The following is a 25523-nucleotide window of genomic DNA, read 5'->3' as shown; positions in this document are numbered from 1 at the left end:
CATTTAACACAACGGAATTTTTTAAAATAATTGTAAGGGTTTCGGTAAAAATTGTATACTTGGAGAATGTTTCGGTTGATACCTAGCTATATAGATAGCCTACTATATAGATATTTATGACATCGGTAACTGATGATGATAAATAAAGAGAAAATAAGAAAGCGAAAGCGAAAACAAGTGCGTTGTTCGTGATGACAATTTACAGCAAAGGTTCTCACACGTCGAGGTAAGGTAGCGCTTAAGTTGGGCTATGTCACTTAGTTGGTGTAGACAGACCTACTGTGAAATTTTTATGTTTCGACCAATTTTGTACAAAACTATTTTTCACAGAATCTCCAGTGTACACGATGCATAAACTCGGGTCAAGTTACAAGTACACAAATGTACGCCCCTGACAGGATCGAGTATCGATGGGTTATAATTATTAAGTTGTAAGTCAATTCCTTCTCACTCAGGCCATCATATGGATATGCTATTTTCATATAAGCGTATAGCTATAGCCTATTTGACATCAAACTGAAAGGCTGGTGTAGGACCTGGTACGCGTATTGCGTCACCATTACTAGAAAATTTCATGCGAGTTAGCCTGACTGTTGTTAAAGTTCATGCGAGTTAGCCTAATTGTTTTTAAAGTTCATGTGAGTTAGCCGAGTTGTTTTTAAAGTTCATGTGAGTTAGCCTAATTGTTTTTAAATGTTGGCATATGTGTGACAACTGATAAGATGTCAAATTGCTGATCACCCAGTTTGCGCAACGTTATCAACTAACTACGAGGCGTTCTTTCGCAATAACACTAGATTCGTGCAACAATTTTATGCACATGATTTTGAAACTGCAAAATTGTCGTTTTTCCATGTTTGGTAGAATGCCTGGTAACCCTTTTTAGGCGTTCCACCAAGCATGTGTTTTATTGGCATATTGGGCAAAACACTCTGCTTTTATAAGGCAATCCCAGCGGAAGCACGTGACTTTTACGTCATAACCACATAAAGATACGCGTTGTTTCTGTCACGTAATTTCATAGTAGCTGGGTACCAAAGCAGCTTGCAGAGGATATTGTTTTTGTGTTGTAAAATCAGCAGAGGACTGCAGTAAGCAGCCTATTCCGATACGACTGTTTTCGCTTCACGAATCGTAAAGTAACGGAATATTGTCGTTTATGCTAGACGTATAAGAAGAAAATTGTAGATCACCAATATGAGTGACATTCGGTTGAGTGGAAGCCGCTCTGTTCCAAAGTAAGGAAAACACATAACAAGCTAACAGAGAAAACAGTTAGACCAGCAACAAAAGTTTTAATAATAATTAATATGGTACAAATTTTGTAGAGATTTCTTTATGGCAAGACTAAACGATTACAACACATATTATGACGACGGATCTGAACAACTTCGCAAACGAATGACGAAGAATGGAGATTTGGTGATTGAGGGGTTGTTGAACATTTACTGGGGTTTAAAAACAGCAATTAGACTACAGGTAGGCAAGAAAAGTCATGATGGGTATGCTCTTACTTTTTCAATAGCGTAAGTGCCAGCGTATAGCTGCACTTTCCGATAAAAAAAAGTAAAAGCAATAGTCAGCTATGCTTATACTTTTGTATAGGTTGCTGATGAAAGCGTGAAAATCAGACCAAAAACTATCGAGAAAGGAGGGTAAGTCTGTTGTGATTGATAAATTGTAACTCAACGGTTATCTTTTGTCTTATATTCAGAAGCTCGGAAAGAAACTCGCTGGTAATATCAGGTAAGCAGCTGCTTAGATCACCATCTGCAGTCTCTAAAGTAGCTACAGTTTCATAAAATATTTATGGGGTTTTAACTTTAAGTGGGTTTTGATCGGGGACTCCTTCCAGCGAAAATTAAACTGTATATAGTGTATAATCAATTGATCTGCGTGATTATTCGGTATAAATTTTATTTAGTAAGCCAATAAATTCAGAAACTGTACGAAATGATATTATGAATCATACGAAAGTGAGTAATTCCTCGCCACATGATACAGGGCAAACGGTGGATTTGGATAACGCTATCTGGGGAGAAACACGCAGACAACGAAAATCTGCTAACCGGCTCGTCGTTCCTGGCCAAAGCAAAGGTACAGTAGCCTACGTAAATACTAAATAGTGTTGCCCACACTTTGTTTACAAGCCTCGCGTTCAATAACGTAATACGCTGGTTGACTTCCGCCTGTATCGTTAGACCGCCTTGATTATATTTACATCTTGTATATATACATCTTTGTATAAAGCCCTATCTTGTGTCCCCAGTAAACAAGTGTTACTACTTGAAATAAGATTTACTGCATCGATTAACATAATGTGGTTGATATATACTACACTATTTTAGACGATACGGATGTTTCTGAGAGCTTGTTGCGAACAAACAGTGTCATTATGAGGAAGAAAGGTGTAAGGAACTTACGCCACAGAGCCTCAATCAACGGACATGCTTACAATCACAAGGTAAATTTTTAACTTTGAATTTACTTGTTCACATCATAGACTTAGATGTACTGAAAAAACAAAGCTGATTTAACATTGGGCGACTAACGATCACGCATCTGAAGAAAATAAAATCCGTAATGCGTAGCTAATTACTGCAAGCCATTGGTATAATTAAATAGCACTATTAATGTCGAAGAGCAATCACGTATCTGTATTGTTTTAGCAATGTTATTTGTAACTACAGTATGACACTGCAAAATGTGTAAGCGTATGTAATTTCTTATCCATGCTAGACTTCAGTCTTCACACCAGCATTCGGTTCAGTCACTAAAGTTCGAGTTTCAAGTCAAAACAACGCTAACGACGTCATCACGAAATTGCTCAATAAGTTTCGCGTCGAAAATCCGGCGGATGAGTTTTCCTTTTACGTTGTGAAAGAAACTCAAGGTAGGCGGAGAAAGTAATCGGTCCTAATGAGGTATATCTATGTTTTACGTTTAAGGCGTACAACAATTTCTACCAGAGTTGAAACGTTGCCATTTTTTGTAGAACGTCGGGAAATGCCCCGTGACGAAATTCCAATTCTTAGTCGAGTCCTAATCGGCCCAAATGAAAAACTCGGTAAAATTTTCCTAATGGAGAAAAAAATGCACCAAGAAATTCCTCTGGAGGTAATTATTCAAAGCAAAAATTCAAAATGCTTACTTGGCTAACTATGTAGCATCACTATATGCTTTGAGATGTCCAGTGTATTCGAACGGCTGACATACGAATACACTTGGCTCAGTTGTTTCAAGATGACATTGAAGTTACTGTATTATGATTTACTCAGATGAACCTGGCTTAATGGAGATTAAGCATTTGGGCATTCGGTTCAACCTTGCATCATTTCTAGTCTTACAAAATTATGTAGCGTCACACCCACTATCGCTAATGCTATCTATACCACATACTGATAAATAACGTGCTGGTTTGCATGGCCATGCATGCAGTTACTTAAACTAGTTACTTATAACATGTCTTTAGGTGGCGCAGTATATCAAATTGGATGTCGGAATCTTGCAAATGTTCTTGAAGAAGTTTCACGAGGAAGAAGAGAGAGAAGTGAAGAAAATGCGTAAACGGTTAATTACTGTACTACTTTTCCTATAAGCAACTTAAATTTTGCAAGACGTCTCGTGGATAGAATTCGACATATTTCTTCACGTTGCCAAATCACATTCAACGTTTCAGCTATTGTCTCTTAATTGTCAGTTGAGGACATCCTGTGGGCTAATGATCGACGCTGCAACTTACCTGTCAAACTAAATCTCACCTGTGGCTCGAAAAGGAATTTCCTCTCTTGATGGATGCTATTTTTTTTCGTAGGTACGAGTTTTACAGGAAGATGCTAAAGAAACAGATCAATGAAGCGAAGTCCTGATATGATGAATTGTCATCATCCATCATGTCCTGCCAACAAAGGACTTACGGTAGCATTTGCAAGAACGCTGATACCCTATCACCAGAAGGGAATTCCCCGAGATACGCTCGTTTCAAGAAACTAATTACAGTATATGAATTTGGGCCTGTTGTTATATGTTGATGCGTCTGCCCAGCTGACAACTATTTACTCCAAAGAACATTATCCTGTCACATCGATTTCAAGTCGCATTGTGCCTCGTTTGTCGTATATTTCACATGTTTCATTTATACGCAACATCATTAAACTACTTCTATGGCCAAAGAAAGGCAATAACTATAGTTCAGACATTCCCACATAAGAAAACAACATTTAGCAAGGCTTCAGGTTTGACGGTTTCTACAGTTGGATTTATACACGCGAGTGTAAGATTTAAAATTTGAGCATAGCTGCAAAGAGCAAAGCTTGGAGAAGAAAATGACAAAAACGAGTGCCTTTTACATCACAGCGCGCTCACCAGATAAGAAAAAAAAAAAACAGAAAAATATCTCGAATAAAAAGGTACACCAAAATTTCAACACAAAAAAGTTGGAAATGCACACGGCGCTTAAAACAGTCCACAAAAGAAGTGGGTATTGCATTGCGTAAAGTGTCGTACAGCTGGTAGGGAACAGATGCATGTAATAAAGTTAAAATGCATTTACCAGTTTCAGAAACTTTGGTAAAACTAGAGTATAGTGTAAAAATGGTGCTTTCAATTAGAACTTGTATATGGTTTTAAAATTTCACAAAATGCCAGCTTTTAACAATCTTAGTGTGAGTGCGAGGGTGACATAGACAATCCAACATAATGCAAAACAAAGACCCAATCCACAAAAAAGTCAATACATAAACAATACTAGACATGTACAACAATAAATTTAAGTCGTGGCAGGAATAACATACCTAACACGAGGAGAAGTTAATCATTGTAAGCTGCAACACGATCGGAGTTTTCATCTTCCTTCTCCTTGGACATATCCCCATAGTCCTCCTTTGCTTGTGGAGAACGGATGTAGTCGGGTGACTTGCTTGATCTTACAACGTCTTCGTCAATGCAGACACCGATGATATCACTTCCCGGAACATCAAACATGGGATCAAGCAAGAGTTTCTCCTGAAGAGTAAGAATGAATTTGCCAAATGTTGTCATGTTCGCTTCGGTATTACCATTACAACAATATCAGCGTGGCACACACATAATCATATGCACGTTGAATGGCAATAAGATATGAATACAAATACATCAATAACTGTCAATGCCAATAATTGAAAAACCAATGCCAAGAGTATGTAATGTCACAAAAATATGTGATTTATTAAACACGTTTGAAAATAATCTCGTTTCTTTAGTAGCTAACTTTGAGTTCTTATAAAAAACTGCTTGGTGCATAAATTATAACAACATTATTTACTTAATTCAGACAATGTGAACCAGTAACTGCAAACTAATAATAACCTTTACAACTTAACGAACCATAATAGAGCGAAGTCCTCTAGCTCCTGTTTTTCTTTCCAAGGCAAGATCAGCAATTGCCTTCAAAGCAGCAGGAGTGATGGCTAGATCAGCCTTGTCCATGTTAAACAGGGCCTGCAGTATAAAAATTATATAACTTTCCAATAAGCACATAGAAAAGGTTACTATCTATTAGCAATTATATACCTTCCGCAAACTCAAAGGCGACTTAGTTTACAAAAATCATCCCTAAATTTATGGTGAACATCTTTGTACAGTTATGTTTATCAAATACATACGTGACCTCAGTAAAAATATGAATAATTATGGCAATAAAATTATTAACACATACGACTGGTATTAACCAATTCCATAGTCAGTTTTTATCTACACTGTTTGTGGCCCATATTACATTATGGAAAGGTGTAGCCAGACCCATTACAGTGCATAAAGGATTAATTTAATTATTAGTATAAACGTTACAGTATCATTAAAATGTTTTATCAGCAAATACATGACAGCCTGTTTCAGGCTATACGTGACCATCCACAAATTTGAAAATAATTTGTTGTTCATAAGTATGCTCTAGCAAAATCTCTGTTCAGCAAAGGGCAATAACATTTAAAACACCTTTGTCTGTACAAAACATACTCCTATGTAGTGGCACTACAGCCACAATTTTCAACTACTACAGGCCCAAATTTGTAATAGTTAAATGACCGTTATACAATGCTTCCCCCTCTTTTCAGCGGAAAACAATAAAAGTTTTCAAGTAACTAGAAAAAAACACATTAACTGCTAAAATTATATCATAAAGTGTACAATCGATCTCAAACAGCTTTCTTTATAAAACAGCCCTGTCCTCACCTAGCAATGCATCCTAACCTTGGTACAGTCAATTGTTAAATGGCTGGAGGATAACTTATAATTGTACTTCCGCATTTCAATCGATTTGTGTATTGTTTGAGGCATAATAGAATTAATTCTTTCAATATTTAAGATTTTGTAGAAAATAAAGGACGAAAAGCTGTGAATTAAGCTTCAATTGACTTCAACATGGAGTCAAACACCACTTTTGTTCTGCTAGACAACCCGTTTTTGAAAACAGGAGTTCAAAATTTGCTAAAAAGGCATTAAAACACAGTAACAAAGTTTTGCATTTGTTATCCGGTCAATCAACAAAATTTCATCCAGATATCAGATAGCTAAAATTGCATCAGTTAATCGGTTAACTGATATTCGGATAGTTCAACCCTAGTTTTATGTGCTACGAAAAACTGCTTTACTTGATTAATGACAAAAAATACCAATCTGTGTTTGATGTTCTAAAAACCTCTGTTTGATTAGATATTTGCACATAATCAGTTATTGTTTTTAACAGTAAATAGCCATTTACTTACTCAGCTTGTTTGATTAGATATTTGTTCATAAAAGTTAAAGTCCATCATATTTAAACACAGTTCGAAGAAAACGTTGCCTGCATAGGAAATTGACAATGGAGGTATTGAGCGATAGGCGGACGTATTAACCAGGCTTTTTATACAGTAGAAGAAATAAATAGGAAAATTCTGTCCCAAGCAATTTGGATGTTATAAACCAGGGGTCGGCAACCTTTTGCTAGTCACGGGCCAAATGTCGAGTGTACAACTCTTTGGCGGGCCGGAATTTTCATTAATACTATAATTCACACTCACTTCAGTATATTACGCTGGCTCGGGTTCCAAATAGCGACTGTCAATAGAGCGACCACACGACAGCGATTCATTTAAAACAGCGACTGTCAATAGAGCGACTACACGACAGCGATTCATCAAAAACAGCGACCTCACTTCTTTTATTAAATCCAAGGCTTACGCGCACACGCACTCTTTCACCCCCTCCGCACATACCTTCCATCCCCCACACCTCTCTACACACGTATGCACGCACAAACAGGCAAACACTGCGTAGTGAAAGATTGAAACCAAAAGGGACTTTAAAACAACCAAAAGTCTTGCAATAAAAATCAAGCCACGTTTATTTCTAAATTGTCCCGTTTTAGCCGGGACAGTCCCGCTTTTAAAGGCTTTGTCCCGGCGTCCCGATCAGTCAACTAAAAGTCCCGCTTTGGCATTTACTGAGCCAGCATTGCCCCACACTACACGAATATTAGCATGATGTGATTGGTTTGTTTAGCCAATTTGCTGAAAAGCAATACCCGATGCGTGTTCTTGTTTCGTTGTGTTAAATGTGAAAGTAATTGTTACATCATTGTAGCGGGTAATTGGTCCAGTGGTGAGTTGATTGTTAGCGCATTCGCTTGTTCACTGTTCAGTAATAGTAGGCTAGGAGGAGGAGGAGATGATCTTTTTGCAGTTAGGTTATTGAAAGAACTTATTTCGTACGGTTTCGGTACTTGTTTGCATTTTCTTCCGCTTTTCAATCAAAAAAATATGGTAAGCCTAGTTAAGTCGCTATCATAACAGTCGCTGTTTTAATGCGGTCGGCATTTATACAATCGCTGTTTGGAATGTCGCTCACTTGATTACGTCGCTATTATGAAGTCGCTGTTTTGACAGTCGCTATCCGGCCTGGATGCCTATTACGCTACATTGCTGCAATCTCAATCATACCAATCACAAAAAGAGCAAAATATAATGTATTCACACTTGAATAAGGTCCATTTGAAATTTTTCGGGAATGGTATTGGCGTCCACATCAAAAGGAGTACTGAATAGCCTGAATTTATTTTGTAGAGAACGAATGTCGGAAAAGCGTGAGCAAAATTCAGTAATTCAAGCTCGTGTGCATCTCTCTTTGTATCTATAACGACTAGTCTAGTCTACAGACAATCTCGTACTTAGTACGAGATAGCCTACTAGTATACCGCCTTCGCACCATTTTTATGTCTCGGGCCAGACGATTTCGCAGGCCGGGCCGGGCCCGCGGGCCGTAGGTTGCCGACCCTTGTTATAAACGGTTGTTTGTGTTAATCGTGCATGTATTAGCCAAATTCCACTGTATAATGTAAAGCACAATAGCAGGGAGTTTTATGACATGCTTTTGTTAATGAAATAATAACTTATACCTGGAACTGAGGAACCACAGCATTCTTTGGTTCGGTTAATATCTGGACCAAATGCTCTGTAGAAAGACTGTGAAGGGACACACTGATTGGCAGACGTCCAACAAATTCTGGAATCATCCCGAATTCAACCAAGTCACTACAAATAAACCAGAGGAAAATAAAAACCATATCGCAATCACGAAATATTGTATACGAACAATGATATTCAGACGTAAATAGTTTCTCTCAACTTGCTAACTATAAGTTGCTGTCGCATATTACTATGTACCCCATACCTAGCTTCGACATGCATTAACAGTTCGTCCCTTTCTTTGTTTTCTTCAAGAGCCGACTTCAATTCCTGCTGGTTGAAGCCCATTGTTGCCTGAGCAACTTTCTCTTCTTGCGTTTTGTCAACTTTGCTGTTGTTGTTAAATCCAAATGTCTAAAAAGATAGTTGTTTTATCTAATTTGATGGTGTTTCTCTACAAGTGTATCGCAGGAACAGGTTGACACGGAAGCTTGAACTGTAGAATGAAAAATATTAATCACTTTCATTAATCAAACCACCTTATCATTTTTTCTCCTCCCTATAAATTTATCTAGACCGTTAAAAGCACCAGATGCAATGAAAAGTATGTTTGTAGTGTCAACTGCCACCGATTCTCCACGTAGTTTCCTAGAATTACGTTCTGGTACATTGAGGACTGTGCCTTCCAACATCTTCAACAAGCCCTATAAATGAAAATAAACAGTTAACTATTAACTCAATGAACAACTGTTAGTATACAAATGTTCAACAACTTGACTCTCCTTAACTCGACAATTAGAAGAGCAAGTAGCACATCTAACCCCCAAACAATTAACATTAAATACACATAGACATGTTTTAAACTTAACTTGAACGCTAGAATGTCAGTGTTTTGTCAAACCTAGGGCATGAATAATCTATTCTGTTTCAGAATTGGTCAAAAACGTCACTTATTTTGTCATATAATGTTTTCACAGCAGGTATGTTAGTCATTTCAATTTGTTCTAATTTGTAATGTTTGCATGGTGCCCCCATGTTAACAATATGTCAAGGTAATGACCAATCTTGTTTTCAATCATGTCCATCATCTGCCAAATTGTACTGGACTGTATTCTAAGCACTACCAAATTTACCAACTTGAACAAATTCACCATCATTGAAATCAAACTATGAATGACGTTATTAAATGGATACCTCCAGCTGGAGTTAAAAATTTCACTGTGCTTAAAAAAGATGGATTTAAGGCAGCTAAATGAAAGGTTTTTAAAGATGTAGTGGTGTTTCTTGCCAAAAAATGGTGCATTGAAAAAAATTGCATAGCTTGCATTGCCATGATTTGATGGCATGAGAACTAACACAATAAAAATACCCCAAGCTTAACCTCAATCATTGAGTTAGGAATTAAAGAATTAGCAGAAATACCAGAAGATTTCAGAATGACTAACTCTTGGCAGAGGTTACTGTTAAAACATGTCAATAAACAAAAATTTTCAAAGCAACATTGTTTGTTTTCCAACTTGCTCTGTAATGGAAACCACTGATTGCAGTGTCATGATAGCAGCTTATTCTGTCAATAACATCATTAAAGAATTTGTCATTCATTGGCTCAACACATCATGCACATCTGCGGTAATTTAACTTTGTGTTGACACCCCTACAACAATTCAAAAGAAGTTATTCCAGGTCATCCATTCAACCAGTAACAGTTCCTGGTTGACCCCGCGATGGTAAACAAAGGCTATGAAAGCATGTTATGTTGTGTGCAAACCTTAACACATACAGATGAAACCTTGAACATTTAAGACAATATAGCCGCAGGCAATACAAATGAGGAGAGTGATTACATAACTATTTCATGTTGCAATAGAAAGTTAGTGGACTTTTCACGCGTAGAAAACGTTGGAAAAATGTCAAACTACAACTTAAGGTGTACAACATATCAGTAAAAATGTTTGATCACAATTGGTGCAAATACATTTCATGCATGAAGTTATAATATGTCAGATCCTGCAACAATTACCAGGGTGTTTATGCAAACAAATAAAACGACGTAATTTTTGCCAAACAAAGCCTTTCCTGCTTGTGACTCACTACTAACGGTTTTCACAGAACCACTTGGTTCTGTTTGTGCTTACAAGAAAAATCAAAAACAAATGAGAAATTCAATTACCTGTTGCACTCCTTCACCACCGACGTCACGGAGTTGATGAATTCCTGGTACACTGCTGATCTTGTCAACTTCATCAAGAAATACAATGCCTGTTGTAATAAATAATATATAATTATGCTATTCTCCTTACGTGGTATGCTATTTGTTATGAATGCTACAGTATTTCTTTTAGTAACATGCTTAATGTAATCGTTTTATGAGCCATAGCAAAATAAGCAACCAAATTATTTAACAAGAAATTTACGTGAAGCTATTTGTCTTATTAAATGAAACAATCTCATTCGTAAAATATGCACTTAAACTACAGTAAAAAAAAATAGCAGGATGCATAACTCATTGAATTATAAAACCTAAAGTGCAGCGATTTGATTTCAAAAGCGAATTAGTGAAGTTTATTTAACATGGTTAATCAGCACTAACTTCTAGCAGTGAGTAACAAAATGAAAGAGTTGAATTAATATTTTTCTCTGATAACCAAAATTGTTAACCTTGTTGAGCTTTGTCCACATTTCCATTTGCCTCCTGCAGTAGTTTGGCAATAACTGATTCAATATCTTCCCCAACATACCCAGCTTGAGTTAGCGTCGTGCAATCACAGATCGCAAACGGCACATCTAGACATTTAGCAAGGGTCTGGGCCAACAGTGTTTTGCCTGAAAAAATTCAAAAGCATTAAATTGTAGTGCACAAATGTTGCCAAAAGTCAATACAGCAATATTTAGGAATCAACATAACAAAATTGCTAGATGGACAAGCTTTTGGATATAACACAGCAAAGCATATCTTCAAAAAACTAAGTATTCTATTTACCTGAGCCAGTGGGACCAAGCATTAAAATGTTGCTCTTATCCAGATTGACCATTTCCACTTCTTCATCGAAGAGGTTCTTCTCCTTGTTGGGTTTTTCATGTTCGTTCATCATCAAAGGAGGATATCTCACGATTATGTGAGGTTTTGATCCAGGAGATGGCATGTTTGGTAGGCCAGCGATGTGAAGCACATCTAAAACACACAATAGATCAGGTAGGTGTGTGTATAAATATATTCTGATTGTACCTAGTTAAAATGTTAGAGAGTATTGTTAGTAATTTTCCAAAATTTTACACTTCTGAACCATCTGATGTCTTCTAAGTCCTATAACATACTAACTATAAATCAAATAAACTTGATGAATACTGTTGATCAACAAATCTATCCACTAATACACTTAACTGTGAGGATGAACGGAACTGAAACTGCAACAAAAAGACTAAGCACAGTCACCAACACAAACAGCATTCCATCAAAACTAAGATTATTGTTATGGAAACACCTTACATACCTATCTTACCATTGTGACCAGGTGACAAGTAAGTATGGTTTTTAGATTTTAATCTCTCAGCCTCCTCTAGATTTTGCTTCCCAAATAAGTCTATACCAAAACAATCTTTTTAATGCTGCCCTAAACGCTAAATAACATATTTTTACGTTGAATATAGTGTACAAAAACTTCTTATACTGTTTTACTAAGATATAGAATTTAGCCCTGAATTCGAAAACCTTAAATCATGCCTCAATGTATTCGCTACACCAGTGTTGCTGTTCATATATGCCATTGACAAAGTTTGGTATTGTCAACAATAAAGTTGTAAAATATTGGTAATTACAAGACAATAAATTCAACAAAACCAGCCCAAACTCATAGCATTTTGATATTATTATTCAAATATTGACCACACAGTGCTTTCAAACAAGCAAAAAACAACAGAATTTTAAGACTCTTGAGTAAATACTTTCTATTGACTTGACTCTCTAACAAAACAACAATTTTATAGAAAAAAACTGTGTCTTCTTGAAGTTAATTACAACAATATTGACCTAAGATGTATAAATAATGAAAAATACATTACAACATGTTAGAGTATATACTTTATTATAAAAGAATTTAAAAGAAAGCAATTTACAGCTCAGGTGACCTTCATTCCACATACCTCGCGATGAATAAATTTGTTGAGATCGTTCTGCTTCCATGGCAGATGGGGCCACTTGTCTAGTTGGTACATTCCTATAAATCCTCTTATAGTGATTATATACTGCCACTGATAACACTTTCTTGGCATGGTCTTGGCCAACTACATACTTGTCTAGATATTCACAAATCTGCAGTGATGAAATGATAGGGGGATTTATTTCAGACACTGGTACACAACACTAACTTTAAATTGAAATATTCAAATGTGCAAGTTGACAATTACAAGTTTGAAAAACAATATTCATACCCATAGAAAGTGTCACAAATATGCCATTCTACTGTGTAAGAAGAATTTGAATTAATAGCACACATTTACAAGTAAACAGATGACGATGTCCATCTTTACACAATAATAATGTCATACCTTTTTGGGAGGTGGTGGGGGTCGTTGATCCCAAACCGATTCTGGGGGTTTATCAAAAGAAGTTTTACTTTCAGATTCTGTCATAGTATAAAGATAGCCACAACTTTTACATTCCAGAAATGAAGAAGAACCTGACAGAACAAGTTATCACTAAAACACACATATCTCATTTGCGTTTATCATAACATACAACCTGTTTCCAAAACAAATGTTTGTTATTAAAAGAAAAAGCTGTTAGATTTAACATCTTAATAAATATATACAAGAACATATGCTTACACACAGTGGTTGTCTTTTCACAAGGAATACCACAGTTAGGACAATTTATTGAATCGCCAGTGTCTGATCCCGATTGCCTTTTGCTGCCACCACTACTTCTTCGATCACTGCCACCTCCCCGAGGAGTTTTACTGCCTTCTTTGCTCGAATCAGACAGCATAGTAAGGCGATTAGTGTCTTGATTTTTGTCATTTTTAGTTTGGTCATCATCTCCGTCAGTTGAGTAAGAGACAAAAGGAATAAGGGAAGGATCAAAATTTTTCTTGCTTGAAAGTAATTTGGCGTAAGTCACTGATTTTGGCATAACACTTGGATTTATGAAAAGTGAAAAAGCCATAGACTCCCTTGCTTTGGGTATAGCATCCTGGGATAGAGCAATTGGGATACCTATGGTAGGTATAAGAAATCATTTATATGAATTATTATTATGAATTATTTAAAGATTGAATGTTTTTGCATTGTTTGTTTTCATGTGGGTAGTGCTTTTATGTAATTACAGATTGAAACATGATGCCAGTGCAATAGTATTACAACACTCTTTATGCTAAAGTAAACATCTTATTACATGGTGACACCATTACCCACGTTGGTGAAATCATAACACTAAGTCAGATTGTTTAAAAATTATTTTTTAAATAAAGCCTAAATCACGAAAGTAAAACAGGCACCAAGCTGACAATATACCAGATCAAATTTAGGCCTGAAAGTAAATTTACCAACCTGTTCCATAGAGTCTCGACGTGGCAGAACACATAAGCTTATTAACTTGCGAATGAAATTGAGTACATCGTGCTGATGCGGCCATGGTTAATTTGTATAATTTTAGCTCAAGCTTGTTCCATGAATGACAACATACAGTTTGTTGATATATCAGTTTTACATATAGTGCCTATGACCCAGTGTGTAAACAAAAACTCACAAAGACAGTCACCACACAATGCTGAAACAGTTTTAACATATAACTTATCCTGGGAACAATAAAATTAAACATCTATAAGTGGGATTGGAAAGTAAAGTTAATTGAAGACCCTTGCCTTACACCTTTTAGCCAAGTTTATTGCAATATGAAAGCACTTCGCTTTGATGCAACTTTCTTCTAAGGTATATATACTGTATATCTTGCTTATCATGTACCAGGAATTTTGCGTTTTTATGTCGTAAAAACTATACGTCATAATTTATATGCATTTTGTAGAAATTTTGTTAATATCTAGGCAATTTTATTTTTGTGGGTTTTGCAAAAACTATTTACTATTATCTCATGCTGTAATTTACCCTGGTCCATATCATCTGCACGAGTCAGTGAAATGTTGGATACAGTTATTATTCAGAGAAGTCATACACCAAAAGAGCAGTCTCTTTTTATTAAAATTATACCAAGTGGCAAACATATAAAGCGCTTCTTCAATTATCCCATTTATCCGTACTTCATTTAACTGGCATTCGATTATGTGGTCGCATGATGAAAGGAATTTTTGACCTAAAAATGCAATAAAACAAACAAAGTATGAGGCCTCATGCAGCTATAGCTACATAGTGATATCTGATATAGCCTATTCCTATTTATGCTACTGTACTTGCAGTTCATCAATAAAAACTAAATGCTTATTGCAACTTAAAATTTTGAGATGAGTACATATTGAAAAGCAGCGTGAAAAATAAAACAGTGATTTTTTTTCTTAAATATAAGAATTCAAACATCATTTTTTTGTTTATCCGCTCAAATTTCAAAAAACATTGCCCCAACTAGACTGGATAATCAAGGAAGTACTGTATGATAAACTTAACAGCAAGGTTTTATTTATCAATATTACCCAAGTTATAAAGGTTGTAACTTCCGTTTACAGTAGTACCCTAAGTAATTCTAATTTGTGACAAATATGGCATAATAAATCATCTATTATAGTAAATGCACCAAATCAGGGTTTTTACATCTTGTCAGAATTTTGTTAAAGCTAAAAAAATAGCAGACTGGGAAATATGGTGCCGTTTGAGTGCAGCAAGCACAATCTTAAAAGGACCACTTAAAAAGCCTGAAAAATGACAATTGCCAGTATTTCATCCGTTCAAAGCCATTTGTTATGGTTTATTGTTAAGCTAACTTGAATTTTATAATATAGGCCTAGTAACCCAAATGTAGCCTAAAAGTTTCGTTCTACTTCTAGGTCTTATCTAAATTCAATTTAACCCTAGGAAAAATAGGCTAGTTTAAATCGACTTTTTTCATAGCCAACCAATTCTCCCAACCTTACCGCCTATCTTTATCAACGGGCCGACATACATAGCCTATATGATAATGAAATAATACATACGGTGAAATCGTCACTCTGTTTCTTGGCGGTCGGTTGGTAACATAACCCTATACTGCTATATGGCATGCTAGCCTAGTTACCAAACTGACATACCATATTAACCTAGATGACAAATTTTCAGTCAGTCAGTGGACGAGCAAAACATCCTGCAATCTAACATTAAACCTTCGATGTAGAGAAGTTCGCTACTGACTAGGCCTAACACTAGTCTATCTATCTAGCCTATTACGCTTTGTTTTGTAAACATGACTAACTATTTACGATTGACCATACGCTACTTTCTTTTTTTATTACGGAACAACATCAACGCTCAGACGTAGCCTATACATGCTATATAGCCTACACATATACAAACCTTGCTACAATCTACGTATACAAACACGAGTCCTATGCAATATATTAAACGCATCATATGTCCATGATATGCATATTAACTACACATTATACGACAATGCTACAACTTCCCATACCCTCAACCATGATTACATCACACACAAACGGATTTTCTGAAGTCGTCACAAAGATAAACACAAAACCTGGCGATCACAACATAGCTTTAAATACTGAAGGGGGAGAAGAAAGCGATAGTAAAGAGTTGTGACAAAATAATTTGTTGCATACTTCTATCAGAATGACATTGTGTCATAAAGGCTGTTTCCTTATCCAAAACCCTAAGCGTTTCTATTTCTCCTACAAAAATTTAAAAATGAATTGTATAAACGTTACAATTACAATTTAGACAGCTTATTAGTCATGGTGGTTGGTTTATTGTTTATTCAGCTAATTTTCTTGCATGACTCTTTAGGTTTAGGACCTTTTCAGTCCCCTGGAACATTCATTCTCCTGTTGTGGTACCTATTTGTAGTTACAAGCTGACAACTTAAAATTTTTAAGTTTTAATGCAAAAAATGTGTCAATCCTGCAGGCAAAAAGTCAGCCTCCATGAAACACAAACACTATAGGCTAAACATTTTTTCTGAAATTAAACCCATCTGCCAGTGTTGTAAGCGAATAATTTTTTTAGACTCAAGTCAAGTCAAGTCATTTGGGAAGTTGACTTAAGTCCAGTCGAGTCAAATTACTAATTAACTCAAGTAAAGTAAAGTCATGCTAAAATATGATGCAACAACAGAGAAGTAGGCAACATTACCGTGTAGGCTATCATGTATTTTTCACAGTAATTACCAAATTGAAATAACCTACAACATCCCCAACAAGATCTAACATTAATGACCCCGGCTCAATTTCATGTTAGCTTCTGAAGGTTTTCTGAAGTATGACAAAATGCAAGTTTTCTCATTCAAACTACGTTGAACTAGATGACGAAAAAAAACACAAGGGTCGAGGGCAGCATTAAACATTTATTCCGTTAATGACTTGCGTCAAGTTAGTTTCCCTAGACTCAAGTCAAGTCATTTCAAGCATTGACACGAGTCAAGTTATGTCATTTAAAAAAGTGACTCGAGTCATTACAACACTGCCACTTAGACAATTGTCTATCCCACCTACAAAAAATGTCTGTTGACGACGTTCAACTTTTACTGAAAACACAAAATATATGTCGCAACAAAGAGTATGTAGGCTAAGATTTTATATTATCATATTTTTGGTCGTAACAAAAGCATTTCTTCTTTCTTAACAAAATTTAACCAAGGTTGCGTCCTTTCTCCGATCTTAACTGGCTATCTGAAAGCAATTATGTCGAATAATTTTAATCATCTACAGCTGGACTCTTTGTTAGACTACACGGCGACAGAAAATTTGCGAACGTCTCAGAAATAGGTGTGATATGACATATGTAGCTTAGGCCTATTAATTTTTAAGAGAAAATTCGGTACGCCCATGTCGTGGTATCATATCCTTAGATATCATTCATTTAGCACAATTCACTCCCGCAAAATATTGCAGGATTATATTTGCCAGTTCCGACAAAATTAAATTCTTGTTCTTGAAAATTTGATCTTACCTATTATGATGCTTTATCAAATTACAGTAATAGCAAGTTTCAAAGCCGAAGTTCTTACTAGCAAAAGCAATTAATTAACTAATTGTATTGTCATGGTCAGAGTATGAAGTTGCTTTGTCCGTTCTCTTCCCAATAATTCAAAACAGACGAAGGGAATAACACAAAAGGCATAGGAATAAATAATAACATTTTGTATATACAAACCTCGGCATAATAATTTTGCACTTCAGATTGTACTAATACTGTACACTAGAGAGGCACCATTGCAGCAAAGGGTATTAAGTTATCACAGGTAATAAGGATAGCATAGTTTGATAACATATAATGATTTACCACAACTCCATGCACATATTAAATCTTGATATCTTTAAAGCAGGGCTACTCAACTATTCTTAGCAAAGGTTCAGTTACAATAGTTCAAAATTTGCTTAGGTCCGTTATAACTCTCATGAAATAACTTAGTCATACAAATGTATTAAAATACGGTATATAATATAATAATTCTCTGGATGGGTATTAATTTACCACTTACATACTCGCCGATTAATTGAGTAAGCAGGAATAACAAAACTAAAGATGAACGATTTCATTTGCGTAAATACTGAGACAGATAAAGTCCAGATTCAACACTGAAAAGGTCCGCATTCGGACCGCGGTCCGCCAGTTGAGTAGCCCTGTTTTAAAGGAAAAGTTGGAGAGGATCGGCTAGCTTCTTGACGCGTAAGAATACGGAACCGTGTTTCTTTTAATTTTAACATGACATTGACATATTTCCAGGGTCATACTAGCGATACAATTACATGAAACACTTTCCATATTGATCGATGTGTGCATAAGGAAAAAAACAATAACACTTCACTCAGACAGATATAAACATATAACATTATGAAATCTTGATCATAAACTTGGCAGAAAGCCTGAAACAATTTTAGATTCAACAAACTTAAGACGCAAATGCGAATCGCAGAAAATGCATATTTCACAGTGACGGTAAATCTCAAAGTTCACTCGTCTTACTTGACAAGAAAGTATTTGTACATTTGTTTTGTGAAATCAAAAATCCATTCATTAGTGCCTTTGATATGGATTGTAGTGATAATATAATTTAACAAACGAACTTAATTGAAAGCAGTATGTTTTTATCACGTGTTTGTTGACATCTTGACAAGAAAAATCTAATAAATGTAATACAACATCCATTAACAGGATTGGAATATGGTCTCAATTACAAACGGGTGGTCACAATCATCAAATGAAAAATATTTTAGAGAAGCGTTAAATGCAATTTGAACTTTCCCAAGGAATATTATACAGTATATGAAGTATTTCATTCGCATTTTCCATCCTATGCTTCAGCTGTTCCAGCTCTCCTTCCTGTACAATAGTGATGTCATTGAAGAAATAAACAAAATAAGCCCTGCAAGTATGACTGCTAACAATATTTACTTTTGTTGATCAGACAGTGTATAATTTTTAAGAGCCTTAATAGTTTGCCAGTACATTCAACCATCACCACTATCAGACAAAGAAAATATCTACCGTCGTCCAGTGGTTCATTTTTTCTTGTTATGGCAGTGATAAACAAAGTGACAACAGCTACCAGCATTATTCCACCAATAACATAGGTCATAACTGTACGGAAATATATTGCACATAGGGGACAATTGCACCTGCAAGATAGAAAATAACATATCAACTGACCTCATCCGAGCGCAGTGAAAAATTTGTTGGTCATAGTCATAGAATAAACTCAACTAGTAAATGATGGATGTTTCTAACTCAAGTCAAATTAGATTTTATACTGTTAGTGACTCACTTGCAGGGATTAAGGTTTTGAATGACAACAACTGCAATTCCATTCGAAATTTTATCAGTTAGACTCATAGCACCGTACACAAATGCTCCTGTGGCCTAAAACAGAATAGCTTATGAATGAAAAGCTATAAACAGTGTAAGAGAATTCAGTTGTTTACAAATTTACAAAAACTGAGCAAGTATTTGAATGCTACAGTCGTGTTGATGATATCATTGTATGACTACATGGCTAGTAGAAACCAGAAATTTGTGCAGTGTCATAACCGGTAATCTTATAATGATAATGTATCCGACTGAATTGCCATATACAATTTATGATACAACATAAAGCTTAAACTACTTACTGTCTCCTTTCCAATCAACCTTGCGGTCATTGAAAGTGATATAATAAGAATGATCGAATTTCCAAACCCAAGTAAAATGGCTTGACCAAATATTTGCATACTTTGTTCAGGTATGAAATTTCCCCACACACAAGAACTTACAACAAATGCTGCACCCCAAAAGTACATGACCTACATAATAAAAGCTTAGTTCTCAACAATAAAGTTAGGCCACTTTTAAGAACATAAGTTAATAATCAGCGAAAATTTATGGGTATGTATAAAAAGGTTAATATGTAAATAAAAACATATAAATGTGTGAAAAAATTGACTTTCTTACTTCCTGCCGAACAATTTTCGAAATGGGCCGTACTAACAATGCAGCTAAAAAACTTGAAAGGTACGCAATCAGAGGAACAATGGCAATAAACTTTTTGTGCATCTTTAAAGTGTCAGTTAAAAACATTGGCAAGTAAACCTACAAAAACACATTCACTCATTCAGTTTTCATCCTGTAAAATCATTCAGTAGTGTTATAGCAAGTAGACACTTTACAAAGCAAATGTCATGGGTTGCCTTCGGGGCAAAATTCAAGACAAAAATGTATAAAATAAAAAAAATTGTAATCAGTACAAAAACACCATAATGCGGCACAGAGCTTCACAAATTATTTTTCAGATTTACCTGAGAAAGATTGACAACCAGTCTTGTACACATATAAAGCATTGCCATCTAAAAAAATGTGAAATTATACTGGGGTCATACTGCAAAAATAAAACTAACTGAAGCAAATAAAACAAATGAAAGTTGTTTACACTAAATGATGCAGCACTAAGCTCTAAAAATTAATTAGGATTAAAACTATTACTTGATAAAAGGGGAGTTTCTTGAACCACTGATACCAGTGAAGCATGTTGCTAGTAGACGTGACTGTGTCTGCAATAAAAAAATTGCATTTACTGAAAATTGTGATCATTACAATAGATTAAATAAACCTAAATATTTCAATGTTATTTGATTCAAAAATGAAAATCCAAAACCACAAAATAACCCATCTCAAATATGTAAAAGTAAAGAGTGTTGCAATTTCTTTGTGTGGGTAATAAAATATGTTATGCAATGTTTGCAAGCAAGTTCTTAGTTTTGTGAGTTAAATATAAAAAAAAACACATTCTTGTGACATTTACAAGCAGGAAGCAAGTTAAAAGTCACTGCAAGTTAGGATAAAATATCTGTTATATAACTGATTAATTATTAGTGATTTTTATAATGGATCAACATTAAATACAACAATGTCTAAGAACACAAACTTTATTTGATCCTCAAGAGTCAAGATTATTAAAGTTCTATAAAATTTGATTTGCAAATATTTTTTCCTAAGGTAACCATAACAAGTAAGTTAATCCATTCCAGAATGTCAAAAATATCTATGCAAATTCTCAAAAATCAATAACGTACACAAGCAAAACTTGTATAATGCTTTAATTAAAGTCCAAATAATATTTATAGCAATCAAGCACATGTTTGAAATAGAAATACAAAGTACAAATTTATTTCCAATAAAACATGCTTGTTCAAAGCTTTGCTTAAGCATATTCAGTTGTTGGTTACACTCATGGTTTAACAAAAACTCAATTTCTGAGCTTAGTATTTTTTTAAAAAATTGTCACTTATATCATCTTACCTGACGTCTGTTTTCTGAGTAGGGTTGTCTTTTCAGACAATCCTTGGTCGCCATGGGAAAGAAGTGTCTCAGTTTCTACAAATGATTGCAATGTTATAATTAGAAGGTGAAATGTGGTCAACCGCAATTTACAAATAATAGTTATGATATTTATACCAAAAATTGCAATAATTGAACATTTAAATTTTTGCAAAAACCAAAAGTTAATTACCGCAGGTAATTTTAGAGCAAGCAATAAAGATTTAAACTGACGTGACAGGATAAGCTAATTTGTCAAATTTTGAGGTAACTGCCAATAATGTCACGATTTTTTACAATGATAAATCTTCAACAATTAAGCAGTGTCACTGAAGATACATAAAACAAAGGCAATTCACTGCTAGTAAAACAGCAAAACACATAAGTAAAAAGTTAATAATGGAATGGAGAATTATTTGTGCCCATTATATGAACAATCATTCAGGTACTGTAGTTAAATCTTTCGCCTTGTTCCATATTAGTTTTTTTTTCATTACGACGGGCACTAACATACCATCTGGCCCATTAACTGTCAGACCTGGGCTAGCATGAGCTGTGCGAGGTGGCTCTTTCAAGACAAAGTGGAAAATCCCTGAGAAAACAATACCAATACCAACCACAGACAGTACCAAGTTCTGAAGAAAAACAAATTAAATCATAGTCAAATTCTATTTATGGATGATCATTATATGTGAGACTATTGCATCATTCTTTGCCACATGGCATATAATTTTATTCATAAATGCTAATCATGGCATAATCTATGCTTTGACCAACAAAATTTGGTTAAACAAACTTGGGTAACTTGCCATTAATCCTATATCAGTAAATATTAACATATCCGTTTTAAATATCAATACTGCACAGTGTTAACATCTTAATTAAATATGGCAATCAATAGTTTGTCTGGTTATTAGTTCATTTGGAAAAATAATATGATCATTAACATTTACCCTGAATGATGGAGCATCAATAGGAGAAAGTTCATGCCCATTGCTAGTAGAGCCAGGAAGATCCAAAACCAACCAAGCGATGCCATATACCAATATGCTGCTAAATACTGTGAAGGCGTATCTTTAAAAGTAAACAATTACATATACCAGTATTTAAGTTAATGAAATTCAAGATGGCATTGTAGTGATGAATGATGTGAAACTACATGCATAATATCAACACATGACAGTCAAAATTTTTTATCAAACTATGTAATGACTTCCAAGCTCCATACCTGAAAGCATTTAATGTTACTTTGTCTCCATCATCATTGGTGAGGTCAGGTATCAGAGCTAAATGATTGATTTGTGTAGATGCCCAACCAAACTGAAATATGACCACAAGCGGTGCATAATACACAAACTGAGCATACTCTGCAGTAGTTTGACTGCAACCAATACAGTGCATGTAGAGCAAAGGAAATGTCAAGGTAACACAGATGGTTCCTAAAGGAAGTTGGAAATTGTTCATTTCCCGTCTAAGATTCTTGCATGGATATCCTGTGCAGTTCTTTTAAACTAGTGACTTTTAAGTATTTATTACAGGTTTTCTGAAACGCTACATTGCTTTTGTACTAAAAACTAATGTATATATATACTGTACTATCTGTTAAGAACGATATGAAGTATATGCTAGCAACTCACCAACCAAATGCCATGATTTCCTGCGACCGTATTTACAAGTTATGCTGGATTTATCCGACTCATAACCTACAAATGGAGTAGCTATGCCATCAGCAATTTGTCCCACCAAAAGTATGTATCCAGACATGCTGTTACTAAATTGCAAAATCTAAACATATATATGTATTAAAATATGGTATTAATCTAAACATATTATCATAAGCTATCATTTCGATATGCTGTATATAAATATATACACTAATGATAACATAATTTCTGGCATGCTCTACATGAAAAAATTACATTTCATACAACAAACAACAAGTGAAATAGAATTAACTAAGAACAATTAATAATGAACTTATTTCCAATTAATGATGGCTGTTACAAAAACTACTCAACCAAATCGCAAACATTTTAATACACCATGGAGCCTAATCCAGAACAGTAACATACATATATACCTTGTGAAAAAAGACCAGCAAATAACTGAACCACATCGAGGCACACAGGTCATTAAGTACATGACCAACACTGTATGCAAACTTCTGGCAACCGGACAAAACCATTTTTGAAATTCTGAGTAAATGTACTTAAGTGATTGTATTCATACTACTTCATAAACGTAAAATTTGTACAGGTGTACAATGTCAATTTATCTGTGGAATCATATTTCATACTTTATAAATATTCATACCAATTTATCTGAATACGGAGTGGAGAATGAATGAGCCAGACTGGAAAGCATGGCACTTTCAACAATCTCTCGAGGGTGCAGGAAGGCAAAAATTATCCACTTGCACCCGGGTAAACGAGTGCAAGTTGGTGCATTTTGCAGTTTGTTAGGAAATATGTCAAGCCTTTGGGGTCTATTTTTCCGGCAGTAAATGTGCAACCTCTAAAGAAAGGAAGCATAATGATATTTTTGTCTAATGAAGAGCAATACGGTTTAAGAGCCAAAATGAATGTCTCCCATTTTTGAAGATTGCACCCTTCCTAAGTGGATGTTCAAGTGCAATAAGCACAATTCTTCAAAGATCTTGAGAGTGCAGTTTCCATGCTTTCCACTGTAATTGACAACAAGGCCTAAACATGTGCAAGCATTTCTTAGTGAAAATAAAAACATATTATAATTGATTAATTGGAAGATAGTTAGATATGTTATTCAATTAAATGCCGTAGCCTAGTTTGCATTTGAAGCATTTTATCCTTTAAACTAAAATGTCTGCAAGCCTTAAGACCTTTCTGAGCCATCTGCTCGTAATGAAAAGTCTTGCATGTTATACACATCTATAGCTGTCTGAGTTCTCTCCACTCTTAACCATATTGAAGGTATATGCCAATTTTTTTTCATGCACTCATGGAAAAAGTAAATTATAAAAGGGATAAACATGAAAAATTTTAGTGTTGGAACACAAAATAAGAGCTTCAATCGTATGATTTTTTCTAGTGAAAAAGTGGGGTCTAGTACAGAAGTGCACAAACAGATGACGTCACAATTTGAGTAGCTGTGGTCTTGTATACAAAGGCATCTTGTGGTTGTATACTAGATCCCTTTAATCATACCCTAAATAACTAAAATCAACTTTTTGCATAACCATTCTCATAACCTAACAACCTATCTTTAACAAGAAACTGCGTGACTTACTTACGGTGAAATAGTCACTGCCAAAACACAAGGAAAATGACAACTGCCTACTTACATCATTTTCTTCATGGACGAAAAACTTCTCACGAAAATCCAGTTAAAACAATAAAGATAGTAATTTTATGCTTAGTAAATTTCTATGTCAGTAAGCTACATATCTTATCTCATAAACTGCCACCGCTTTCCCTGATATGGCCATCAAATCTGCCTTCGCGCTTACGACCTCAGCCATCAACTGAAATAAAAAAAGAAAGCCTATGCTGACGTAATCTATTACATAACTTTCAGAATTTAACTTATTTTCCTGTTAAGTAAAATTAACTTTGGTCAGTTTTTAGCTATCCAGTGCAAAAGGTTAAGACTACCAATATAAAACCTAACAGAAGTACCTTCGGTACCTTTCTGCATTTGTTTGACCGTCTACCCATTGTCTGTATGTTTATTTGCATAGTGTCACATGTGCTCACGTGTTTGGCTAAAAATTTGGCTGCCTTGCACTTTATCAACAAAAAATCTCGGTATCTTCGTCGCCAAGATAGCGAGTGACGAATTCTCAACAAAGTTTATATGAACACATCTGCAGGCAATAAGGAAGAACATTTCGGACTTAGTTCACAATTGGAAAACGCATTGCAAGAACTGGTGCAATGTCATTAAAAAAAGCCACCCAAACCGCTGCATTCCTCCCCCTCTACGAGAAAGTTAACAATGTAAATGTAACATACTGAAGAGAACAAACGTGAGCATGCACAATCAACATTCATTTAATGAAGTCATTGGCAAATGAGTGAAAAATTAAAGATGATAATACAACTAAATCATGGAGTGAAACTCCGAGAGTAACATGTTTTGGAAATACTGTTTGTATTGCAGATTTTCGGCACTGGCAACATGGCA

At 35.1% G+C, this 25523-nt stretch overlaps 3 protein-coding genes across 6 annotated transcripts; 1 reads left to right on the top strand and 2 right to left on the bottom strand.

Moving 5' to 3' along the window:
- Positions 1-1012: 1012 nt before the first annotated feature.
- Positions 1013-4189, top strand: LOC143464714 (ras association domain-containing protein 2-like). Its single transcript, XM_076962650.1, has 10 exons — positions 1013-1238; positions 1329-1479; positions 1606-1655; positions 1715-1746; positions 2005-2097; positions 2349-2464; positions 2740-2893; positions 2996-3117; positions 3473-3570; positions 3815-4189. The coding sequence occupies exons 1-10, from the start codon at positions 1198-1200 to the stop codon at positions 3867-3869; spliced, it is 912 nt and encodes a 303-aa protein (XP_076818765.1). The 5' UTR covers positions 1013-1197; the 3' UTR covers positions 3870-4189.
- LOC143464713 (ATP-dependent clpX-like chaperone, mitochondrial) lies at positions 4100-14320 on the bottom strand. Of its 3 annotated transcripts, none has more exons than XM_076962647.1 (13): positions 13965-14320; positions 13245-13631; positions 12966-13096; positions 12561-12729; positions 11921-12001; positions 11401-11592; positions 11079-11243; positions 10591-10679; positions 8960-9124; positions 8686-8834; positions 8411-8546; positions 5365-5478; positions 4100-5004 (listed from the first exon to the last, which is right to left on the bottom strand). In XM_076962647.1, exons 1-13 carry the CDS (start codon positions 14047-14049, stop codon positions 4810-4812), a joined length of 2058 nt encoding a protein of 685 aa, XP_076818762.1. In that variant the 5' UTR covers positions 14050-14320; the 3' UTR covers positions 4100-4809. The 3 variants fall into 3 exon arrangements, with proteins under 3 accessions (XP_076818762.1, XP_076818761.1, XP_076818764.1); XM_076962646.1 differs by having other exon boundaries at positions 11912-12001; positions 13965-14318; XM_076962649.1 differs by lacking the exon at positions 11921-12001 and having other exon boundaries at positions 13965-14252.
- A 3378-nt stretch (positions 14321-17698) lies between these two features.
- LOC143465412 (major facilitator superfamily domain-containing protein 12-like) lies at positions 17699-24816 on the bottom strand. Of its 2 annotated transcripts, none has more exons than XM_076963667.1 (13): positions 23443-24816; positions 23000-23147; positions 22591-22801; positions 22316-22436; positions 21901-21997; positions 21345-21419; positions 20529-20596; positions 20345-20392; positions 20001-20138; positions 19682-19852; positions 19339-19433; positions 19062-19192; positions 17699-18896 (listed from the first exon to the last, which is right to left on the bottom strand). In XM_076963667.1, the coding sequence occupies exons 1-13, from the start codon at positions 23545-23547 to the stop codon at positions 18868-18870; spliced, it is 1437 nt and encodes a 478-aa protein (XP_076819782.1). In that variant the 5' UTR covers positions 23548-24816; the 3' UTR covers positions 17699-18867. The 2 variants fall into 2 exon arrangements, with proteins under 2 accessions (XP_076819782.1, XP_076819781.1); XM_076963666.1 differs by having other exon boundaries at positions 21877-21997; positions 23443-24815.
- Positions 24817-25523: the final 707 nt, after the last annotated feature.

The sequence above is a fragment of the Clavelina lepadiformis genome, chromosome 7, assembly GCF_947623445.1.
Source record: "Clavelina lepadiformis chromosome 7, kaClaLepa1.1, whole genome shotgun sequence".
Classification (NCBI taxonomy): domain Eukaryota; kingdom Metazoa; phylum Chordata; class Ascidiacea; order Aplousobranchia; family Clavelinidae; genus Clavelina; species Clavelina lepadiformis.
The sequence above is the reverse complement of the archived record's forward strand: the minus strand, read 5'-3'. Positions and strand labels throughout refer to the sequence as shown.